General features: G+C 35.4%; 1 protein-coding gene across 1 annotated transcript; it reads left to right on the top strand.

Moving 5' to 3' along the window:
- Positions 1-2,194: 2,194 nt before the first annotated feature.
- On the top strand, positions 2,195-5,567 carry LOC140011157 (uncharacterized). The gene is made up of 8 exons (XM_072059657.1): positions 2,195-2,393; positions 2,480-2,734; positions 3,019-3,201; positions 3,275-3,356; positions 3,607-3,711; positions 3,794-3,955; positions 4,040-4,243; positions 5,319-5,567. The coding sequence occupies exons 2-8, from the start codon at positions 2,486-2,488 to the stop codon at positions 5,324-5,326; spliced, it is 993 nt and encodes a 330-aa protein (XP_071915758.1). The 5' UTR covers positions 2,195-2,393; positions 2,480-2,485; the 3' UTR covers positions 5,327-5,567.
- The last annotated feature ends 5,425 nt before the right edge of the window (positions 5,568-10,992 follow it).

Genomic DNA, 10,992 nt, shown 5'->3' with positions numbered 1-10,992 from the left:
CCTCATAAATATGTTTTAAACTTACATTTTTATCTTTCCAATCACATTTTCATCTCTTATATGTTACGTTGTAAAAAATACTACAGTGTTATTATCTTTTAGAAAATTTGTCAAAAAATTTTAGTCCCTAACATTTAAAATCAGCCGAAATAGTCCCTAACATATAAAATTATGAGTTAGTTTGGTCCTAATGCTCGTATTTGCTCATTTCTCCAACTAAAAATAGCATGCCTCTCTCAGGTGGACATAATTTTAAGGGCAAAAAATTCATTAAATTATTGAATTGTTAAGTATTAAATCTAATGTATTTGAATGCATATCACATTCAGTGATAATGTTAACCTTGGTCCCTAACTTTTGATGTTTACAAAACAATGGATAATACTAATATCTCTTCAAGAAATATTTTCAGTTGTGAAGCAAATCAGATTCAAAGATCAAGTGCAATTGAAATGGACAAAAACTGTTGAAAGCTGTCGGACGCTTGGATCGGACGTCCGATAATCATTGCATAACTTCGGACACATGAAGAACTTCACCACCAGACATCCGAAGGAAATAAGACATTCCCCCTGGATCACTGACCTCGATCGGACGCAAGCATTGGACGTCCGATAGGATCCTTCAAAGTCGACGAAACCATCGGAGCTGAATAGGTCTCCACCGGACGTCCGATAGAAACAAGATAATTTCTCAAATCTCTTTGTTTGCTATCGGACGCACAAAGAGCTTGCACCGGACGTCCGATAGAATTGAAAAAAATTTCTCAAACTCACTGCCTGCTGTTGGACGCAAAAAACAGGAGTACCGGACGTCCGATACTCCAACGGCTAGTTGACTATTCAGCTACTTTCTATCCGTTGAAAGCATTAATGAAGCACTTTGTTGGTCTCCTATAAATAGAGTATGGTCAGAATCTTCAAACAACTTTTGCACACTGAAGATACAAAAGATCTAGAGTGATTTTAGTGAGAAAATACTCTTCAAAGAAGATTTGTAGTCTTAGTGGTGTGAGGTTCATTGTAAGCTTTTTATTTGTGAGTGAATACTTCATAAGTGTAGCTCTGTGAGGGTTGTCCTGAGGGATAGTAAAACTTCCTAGTTTAATCGAGTGGAGTTCGGGGCAAGGAGGAGGTGAACCTTCCTTTGTACATAAGAGTGATTGTAATTCATCAACTTGAAGAAACTTGTTTGAATTAATCTACAAGCTCAAGAGGAGTTGGGTAGTTAATTGGTTTGTAATTCTTTCCTTTTTATTTACTTATTGTTACATTTGTGATCTTTACACTGCTTATCTCTTCCACTTGATTGTCTTCGATCCTTACAGATAAGTAAATAGTTTATTACTTGATTTTGGGAGCAAGTTTTACTTAAGAAATTCAGTGTCATTTAATTAATTCAAATGTTCAATTTTTGGTAATCAAACGGTTTGAATATATTAAGATTTGAATTCATTAATTTTAAGTATTAAGTTGACTTATCAAATAGGACCTTAGATATCAATGGTCTATAACCCAACATTTTTCTAAATAGTTTCCTTGAACCAATCAGGGCGAAAAATGAAATATAAACACACACAAGGGGAAAAAACAAAAGAAAAATCTTATCGGGGACACCCATTTCTTAGACCCTGACCCACATAGAAGTCATTATAAGGTCTCGTTTGGGGTTACGGTACTTTTAGTGAAAAAGCAATTTTAAGAGCTAAAATTACTTTTGAGTTAGTTAGTAAATACCATTTCATAAAATTAGAAGTGCAGTTTTTCATTTCATAAAATTAGAAGGGCAGTTTTTTAACGTTAAAGATAAAATTTGGTACTTTTAGAATAGTTTTTATGTCTTAAAAAATTAAACATTAAATTTAATCTTTTTATTTTATCTTATGAACTAAATAAAGGGATAAATATATTTAAAATGTTTCAAATTACATATTATCCAATGCAATAAGTACTTATTGAATTATATTCTAATTAATATACTTAAAAGCACTTAGCATTTAATAAGTACTTTCATTAAAAGTTTCAATATGTAAAATACTTTTTAATGATATAACGCAACCTCAAACGGATCCTAAATTTTTTCGTAAAGCCCCGGCCCACTTTTGAACAGCACGGGGACTTTCTTACAGCCTCGGCCGGGTGTTTTAAAGTCCACCTTGTTCGAAATGCACCGCTGGAAACTACTAGCTGGAAGATAAGCTTTGCGGCCCAACAAAGAATTATTTATCAGAGTGGGATCCCAACCCGGCTTATGTATATGCGGTTATCATTCTAACAAGCAGTCTGAACTTTGAGGGTTCAAATTTCTTCTGTCATACTTTATGTTCAAAAAAAAAAAAAATTTTCTATAATCCTCTGAGAAGTACTGTTTGGATCCTTGCTCCTTGTCAAATAGTAAGTGCTATCTTTTCGTGTTTTGTAGGTTTTCAAAATTTGGACGATTTGTGTCTTTATTTTTCCGTAGCTTTTCAATTTGACAGAACACAATGAGGGCTATAGTGTTTCGCAAGTGTGGTGGCCCTGAAGTGTTGGAATTGAGGGAAGTTGATGAACCCATAGTTAAACCTCATGAGGTTTTGATCAAGGTACAAGCTGCCACTGTGAATAGAAGAGATCTGTGGCGGCGAGAGGGGCGTTATAGCCCCCCTGAAAGGAAGAACCTTCTTGGCTTTGAATGTTCAGGGTCAGTCGTAGAAGTTGGTATAATGGTGAAGGGATGGACTAAAGGCAACCAGGTTGGTCCTTTACTTCTACTTTTACCAATAAGCTCGGGTTCTATCCACATGTTTGGAGTTAAATTAGTTAAGTCAAATTATAAATCTATTATCGTATATTTTATCGTCTGTTAGCCTAGACTAGATTATATTTAATGTCCTGGAAAATCCCATATTCTTGTATTAGCCTTGGCGAATTTATGTAGATTATAAATCCCATATTTGTCCCATATTTATAAATCTCATATTTGTCCGAGGTACAATCTGCTTGTTTGATCCAATTTCGGGTGGGTATCTTTTTGTAGGTGTGTGCTTTTCTTCCAGACGGTGGAGGGTATGCTGAGTTGGTGGCTGTCTCTGCAGTTCATGTTCTTCCTATTCCAAAGGGACTCAATGTAGTAAAATCTGCTGCATTACCATGCGCAGCAGCTATAATTTGGCTGGGCTTTTTTTCCATGAACAAACTTAATTGTCATGACAAAATACTGGTAAATATCTTTATAGTTATTAGCATAAAAGCTCATTATTCTTTCTTTATTGTTGAGTACCTCGATATTGCAGATACATGGAGGAGCCGGGGGTGTTGGATCGTTGGCAATTCAAATTGCCAAAAACCTAGGGTGTACTGTATATGCAACAGAAGGTTTGTTCCTTTAGGTTTGCCGCGTTCATGAAAATTTTTTTTTCTATCATTCATTATATTTTGGAGGATAGCAACATTCAGTTGGTACAAGGAATATAGATTTAGTTTCAAATATGCAAGAGTTTGTGTGATTCTAATGTGTTGAAGTCTTGTTGGGGAATAAGAGATATATTGGTTACAAATTAGGTGAAGATCATGAATTACCAATTCTATATTGTTGTAATGATTTTCTCTTGCATTGGCTTGCTAGGATCTGATGAAAAGGTAAGTTTTTGCAAGAAATTAGGAGCTGATTTTGCCATTAACTACAAGACAGAAGTTTTCTCCAATTGTGTGCACAAAACTGCAAAAACTGGTACATTTTTCTTGATATTGTGAATTTTATCCCTACGAATCCTTATGTCCCTCAATAACTAACATTACATATTCTGTTGAAGGGGTTGATTGCATTCTAGATAACATGGGTAGAAAATTTATGGAACAAAATTTGGAAACACTTGCTATTGGCGGAAAGCTTATCATACATGAGCATGATGGTGTTTGGCCTCGGAGTCTCGTAAACTTCAAGCAACTTGCTGCAAAGGGGCTCCAAGTCATGGGTAGAACATCAATACATTATTGATTTGAAGTTTGTGTTATTAATTTACTTGGTCTTTATTTGTAATTTGATATTCTATTTGCAGGTTTGGATTTATACACTTTAAGCGACACCAAATTAGCTATTGTGCTTCAAGGAGTACAAAGAGATGTTTGGCCGATGATTGCAAAGCAGGATTTTACCCCTGGGATTGACAATGCAGTTTTCAACTTTAACAAAGCGCCTGATGCACATAAGCATTTTGAGAGCAACAAACACATTGGAAAAATCTTGTTAACGCCCCTAGCAGGTAGTTGCTGGTTTAAGACAGCTTCAGTTGCTTTTGGAGTTTAGCATAATAATCCACTTTAGCATAGGATTTTTTAGGACCACTAAAATCGTGATTGTGGATCATAATTAGCGGGTGTATTTAGATTGAGATGATTTCAGGTAAAATAATTTGCTTCACAAATTTCAATTACCTTTATATCTTCTCAATCACCTTTTTATCTCACATACATCACATCACAAAAAGTGCTACAACATCATCCAAATAAACTTGTATCCAAACAAATCCCGTGTTTTTTCTCATTGCAATTAACAACTTGCGTCATATATTCTTGAAGTTGCTATTAATTTCTTCTTGGAATAGGTGTAGTTGCAGATCCTTTTCAAAACTCAATTCCGAATCAGCTCTTTCACTGCATGTCTTTTGTAATGGAAGTCCTTTTCAAATTTCAAATTCCAAATTGAGTTTTGCTATGATATGTGTTAACAGAATGTCATTTGTACTGGAAGATACAAAACAGATTTCTTTGAACATGAGAAATCCAAATTAAGTTGATCGCTTTGAGCATAGGGTCACTTTAATCACCATAGTGCATATTAAGTTGATGGTTGATTCAAATGCAAATTGTTAAAAGAAGTTTCTCAGTATATTAATCCATTTTTTTCAGTATTTTTGGCTTCAAAAATGCCATTGTACTCTCTCTGTTTTTTCCTTAAATTTTAATGGGTTAGATGGATCCGTGATGTAATTTTAATCTATCTGAATATGTTGGCGAATTATGGTTCAGTGTCTTCAACTATTTCGGGCCTTCCTTTTGGGTAAATTTTATCTAATCTGGGTTATTTGAAGATTTTGTGGGAGTTTGTATTCATGTCTTTGGTGCTTAACTGGATGATTTTGTCAAGGCAAATGGCTTTGACAGTGTTGCACATAGTCAAAACAAAGATAACAATCACAAGGCAGTGGTCTAGGTGTAGGCGTCGATGTAGGACTAAATGTTGTGTCTTTGTTCATGTCATCTCATAACTTGTGCATAAGGAGATGTTTGATGTATCATGTCGAATTAAATTTATGCTACACTTTATTTGCGTGGCAGGTAAATGATGCAGTGGTTTCCCATTGGCTGTTCTCCATTTATGCGGTAATTGGAGGTAGCACCGGATAGCTTGTTGACTTCTCAACATTTTATTTTTGTGGTCATTGTGAATAGCTTGTGGTAGCTTTGTGTTTCAAGTTATCAGCATTTTCTTAGTGATACTTAGACCACAAAACTAGCAGACATGTTTGCAGACTGTATGATATGTTTTCATACTGCTGAAATATAAACTTTACCACTTTTGTACTAGTCTGTCTAATGGTTTTGCAATGAGTGGTATGGGCATCATATAAATGATACACACTGTGTATTTTGCATAGAGGAAGTTTGTTATGCATGTTAAATTAGTAATCAACTCAGCCTTGACTGCATCCTCTCTTTGTTGGAGAGTGGGGATGGTTGGAGGTCTAGTATCTTGATATTTTGTATATTGGAAGTTTGTTCTGCATTGATTTGTTCTTGCTTTCAGCCTCGAACTACAACTTTGCTTTTTGGGAGGATTGGATGGATAAAAGTTCTAAGTGCGATTATTCGCTAGTTGATTCTAGCTGCATCTTCATACCTCCTGTTATTTCTCATCAAAATTGGTATGCAATAAATGTGTTGAACTAGGAAGAGGTTTTGGAACATAACAAGTCTTCTTTGCTGCTAGTAGGCCTGAACATCCATACAGTTCATTGATAAGCTTCTTCTCCACTTTGAATTAATTTGTATTACAGTGTTTCTGCATGTCCGCGATGAATATCGTCAGTATCTCTTGGTTAATTTTCAGCCTAAATAATGGACAATCTCCTTCTCCCCATGTCCCCCAAGGGAAAATTTGTGCAAAAGGAAACAAAAAGATTTTAATGTCATGGATTTTTTCTGTTCTTCTCCTTTATTTGCATATGTTTTTCCCAAATATTTTTGCATACACCAATACTGTGAATTTGATCATTCAATTTCATGTGCAAGATTTTGGCTTCTACTTTTTTCTATGTTTTGGTTGTGTTTCTTGCCTTGGTGAATTTTCTTTTTCCTGAAGCCTTAAGTATTTGAATACAGACACATGTTATCTTTCTCTTTGTCATCACATAGGCCTATGACTCACTGTTGTGTTCATTGTCTAGAAACTAACCTTGAGTTTTTAATCTGAGGAAATGAACCTTGTGTATCTTATTACAAGCAAAAAATGCAAGATATCTCAATGTTAAATTCTGGTTTTCCAATTGTCTTTTCCATGTTCATGAGTAGTGACACGATCATTGGTACTGGTTTGTGTGGTCTTGAGACTGATTGATGTGAGTACTCATGTTTTTATTCCTAATTTAGTCATTTTTATAATTATTTGCCCGAGTGTTATTTAATTCGCTTTATCGTGTTTGCATCGAAAATTCTCGTAAGTCGCGCCGGTACGACCAAGTGGAGACTTGAGGAATTAATACTAGACTCGTAAGTGTGAGTAATTACAGTGTTAGAGGAATTACTTTGGAGGATTAATATAAGTGTACCAACAAGAGAGAAAGTGATAGTACGAAACCCTATTTAAGGCACTATTAAGGGTTGATTTTCTTGCAAAAATTAATGACTACTTTTCTTCAATCTTTCCAAACAAGATTCATCACTCAAACTCCCTCATCTCTCTTTCCTCTCTCGGCCGAACTCAAGCAATGGAAAGGGGAAAGGAAACTCCATTTCTTTTAGCTCCAAGTTTGCTTGCTTTCTTCATCCAACTTCCTAATCTCTTGGAATTTCATTCTAACAAGAAGAAAGGTAAAGGCTTGTGGAGTTTCTTGGTGAAATTTTCGGTAGAAACACTCACTTACAACTAGGGTTCAAAGCTTGGAGAGGTAACCATTTCCTCCTGTCCTGTGTCCGTCCATTCATTGTATTCTTACCACCTTTGTATGAATTGTTAGTGAAATTTTTATAGTAAACTGCAGACTCAACTCAAGGAACACAGTAATACTTCTTTGTATGTCTTCTTAAATGCTCACATGTGTGTGTGATCAACAAACACACACAACTGCTCAAATCGACTGCCCAAGTATTGGATAATATGGTTGATAGATAATAGGCTTACTATTATTGGCTTTTGCCTTTTGCTGCACCAATTGCATTTTCTTGTGGCTGAACTTTGCTTGGGCTAGGTCAAGTAATTATGGACAAATTAAATTATTCATCAAATGTCTTTCTTTTTTTTTTTTTGTGATTTTTTAGTGCAAGTGAAAAGGTTTGAAACCGAAATCTATCAATTACACTTTCACATCGAAACCACTTAACCTAACTCTCCTCCCAAATTATCCATCAACTTAAATACTAATATACCTGAATCTTTTTTTTTTTTTTTTTTTTGCAATCCATGAAGTTACCAATTTCCGAGATGCAATACGACTTTTCATTTGTGCATTTCTTATTTTCCTTTTTTCTTAAATAAAAAATTTTTTTTGTGGAGGGGGTTTTGTGGAGAATATCCTTGGTAGAAACTGAAGATCAAATACCGGACTAAGCAAACGATGTAGTGGTGGCAGTGGGACTAGTGTAGTGGGCTCTGTCAGTGTGACATGTTGATGGTGGAAGCCCGATTGAGATTTTTTGGCTAGCAAACAAATAGGCCAACGTTGGCCTGAATTTCCAGGTCTTGGTATTGGGCTAGGTGTGTGCGTGCTGTCTTCAAAAGTGGGCAAGTTGCAGCAGTAAGTAGTGGGATTATTATGTGCAAAAGGAAAGATGCTAATTAAAGTAACGTTGGTAGGAGTACTGTAATAAAAAAAAAGTTTTGCAAGAGTATCAACGGAACGTCTGCCTAACTCTCGTTAGGATTTAATACGAATCCAATTCAAACTTAAGTATAAACAATTAAAGAATAAAAGTCAAAGTAAAGAAAAGTCGCTTTCTTAATTCAACATTATAAGTTACCGAAAGTACATCAATTTTTCCCAAAATACAATCACTAGAAATCGACTAATCAATTACATCCAAAATGCTAATCAAAAGTAATCAGATCGGTTTCTTCAAAATCTTTCCATTCCGAGCTCCTGTTAAGAAAAACAAACTAATGGAGTGAACTCAGTGAGGCCAAGAAAAACATACAAACACGTAGTTCAATTAACAATAACACTTATACAGAAAATAAAACTATTAAGTTCAAGTAATTCACAATTAACAATAAACACACTCAATAAGGATACGAGAGCTCTCAGGAACTAGATTCCACTTACTTTGCCAAGACTCGATCCAATACCTCCACGTGATGACATTCCGTCAACCGGGTAGGTATTAAGTCCGTAGAACTCCACTTACTTCACAATCCCATTTACCGTTACACCCCCTGTTCCGAGCCCGCACTTCAATTAGAAAGGGCGATACTACTCGAGTATGGCAAGCGAGATCTTTCAAATAGATCAAATTTATGATTTTCTAATGGCTCACCAAACTTCTTGACCAAGTCCATGCCGGCTCGAGTCGCAAGGTCGGCCAATGAGTTTGAGCGTCCCCCATAATTATAAGTATAAGTCGATGAGATTCACTCCAATCGACATTGATTCAAACACAAGTATAACTTACAATTGCAATAATTCACTTAGTAATTCACTTCACACAATTCAATTATAATTCACGTAAAAAAGAACGAGTGCGATAAAGTACACACTCGTCTTGACAATTCCAAAATACTCAATTAATAAGGAACAATTCAAGTATTTAGCAGCAATTCATGCACTTGACAATCACCAATTCAAAACAAGTGAGTAAATAAAGTCTTTAGTTGTCCGCCCCGAGATTTCCTTCAAAATTCTCTTGAGTGTATGAAGAAATAGTGATCAATTATTACTCACATATACTCACAACCACTTAACATTCAAGGAATAAAATGCATTTGCTTAAACTTAAAACAATGTCTCAAAAGAGTTTCACTCTATTGAAATTCAAGATTCAAAAGTAAGGATTTAAGTCACAAGGGAAACTTGTATCCTCCATGAAATCGGGTTTAAAACAGACTATCAATATCGAAAGAAAGTGAAAAGTTCTTAAAAGCTCATTTCCTATGAAATCAGAAATTTTCAGCTTTGCGCGACAAAACTTGGAAAATTAGATCTTGAGTTTGGTATGTCCAAAAATGAAAAAATTTATATCGTTGGAAACTAGATTAAAATTATTAAAACTTCCCTGAAGACACTTTTCTAAGATTTCAACCAGAAAGCATTCAAATTTCAGCTCAAACTTGCAGTTTCAAGAAGACAGGATAGAACCAGTCTTGGTTTTTCAGCAATGTTTGGAAATTCGGCAAAATTCACAAAAAGTGAACCAATCTCTGAAATTTATTAAACAATAAGAGTTCCAAACCAAGTTTCAAACACAATAAGCGGAACTAAATTCGGAGTTTTGAACAACAAGATATAACAGTTTGAAGTTGACTGGTTTTGGCAACCTGTTCAGAAGATTTTTCAGTTTCCAGCTTAAACACAGTTTTGAAATCAAACCATATCTAAATCTACACAAATCCAAATTGAGAATGGTATGGCGTTAAGAACTAGGTTCAAAATGCTACATTTCATCAGAAGACGTCATTTTCAAAATCTTTTCACAAGTGCAACAAAATCTAACCACAAGATGCAGCTTCCCAATTTCTCTCGGACAGACAACCATAACAGAAAAATCTACTTTGCCAATTCGCTACGGTTTACTCCAAAAGAACTATCAGGGGATTCTTATACCGTTTGAAAGCTCTGAATGTCTAGTTTTGAATGTCGCAAACGACACTCAATTTTGACTTTTGTACAAAGAGTTATGTTCAGACAAAGTACCCCTGTCCGGCTACCCTGGTAACCAGTTTCCAGATTTTGAACTTCCTCCAAAACTCAAGTTTTATATGACCATTTGAAATGATTTTTGAAAGAAACATTCTACACACATAATACAACATATATCAAGCAATTTAGCAGCCATATAATCAACAAAAATTCGAAATCCATGCAAGACTTCAAAATAGAAATTTCAGCCAGCTCCCTCTCACGGCTTCCTTCAAATTTCTCTCCACTATCAAACCATAATCAAGCTATAATTCACATAAATAACAACAATCAAGCAATATCCTCAAGTCAGCTACCTCATAGGTCACCTCAAGACCGCTAGCCTAGAATATAAAGTAAGATAAAAGCTTCCTCAAGTCCTCTAGCCTACTATCTTGATTAGGGTTTGAAACCCATGAAATCCAAGCTCTAATCTTAGCAAAATTTGAAAGGTTAAAGGAGATGGAAATGGTTACCTCTCCAAGCTTTTAACCCTAGTTGTAAATGAGAGTTTCTTCCAATATTTCACCAAGCAACACCTCAAGCTTTCACCTTTGTTCTAGTTGGAGCAAAAACCCAAGGAATTGTGAGTTAGATGATGTAGAACAAGCAATATTGGAGTGTAAGAGATGAAGTTTTCTTTCCCCCCTTGATACAAACACCGCCAACCTTGTGACGAAACTCGTAAAAGATTAGCTTCAAAATCGACAAGAGGGCACCAAGTTTGGAGCGGATGACCTCAACCCGTTAATCACGTGGTTAACGAACCTTGGTATATTGGTAGAAGACGCCACAACCTATTGCGATTCTGAATTGATAAGTCACAAACACCTAGAGAAATTCTAAGGTATTCAAAAAGCCTTCGAGAAACCAAGAAAACTCTCAAAAGCTGATTTATTGATTAA

Source organism: Coffea arabica, chromosome 7e (assembly GCF_036785885.1).
Source record: "Coffea arabica cultivar ET-39 chromosome 7e, Coffea Arabica ET-39 HiFi, whole genome shotgun sequence".
Classification (NCBI taxonomy): domain Eukaryota; kingdom Viridiplantae; phylum Streptophyta; class Magnoliopsida; order Gentianales; family Rubiaceae; genus Coffea; species Coffea arabica.
Note: the sequence above shows the minus strand (reverse complement) of the source record. Positions and strands in the feature narration are given on the sequence as shown.

Excerpts from the sequence above, each read along its gene's own strand:
- LOC140011157 (XM_072059657.1), top strand. The coding sequence starts at position 2,486 with ATGAGGGCTATAGTGTTTCGCAAGTGTGGTGGCCCTGAAGTGTTGGAA. Across the intron at positions 2,735-3,018 it reads GATGGACTAAAGGCAACCAG|GTGTGTGCTTTTCTTCCAGA; the intron begins GTTGGTCCTTTA and ends ATCTTTTTGTAG. Across the intron at positions 3,202-3,274 it reads ATTGTCATGACAAAATACTG|ATACATGGAGGAGCCGGGGG; the intron begins GTAAATATCTTT and ends TCGATATTGCAG.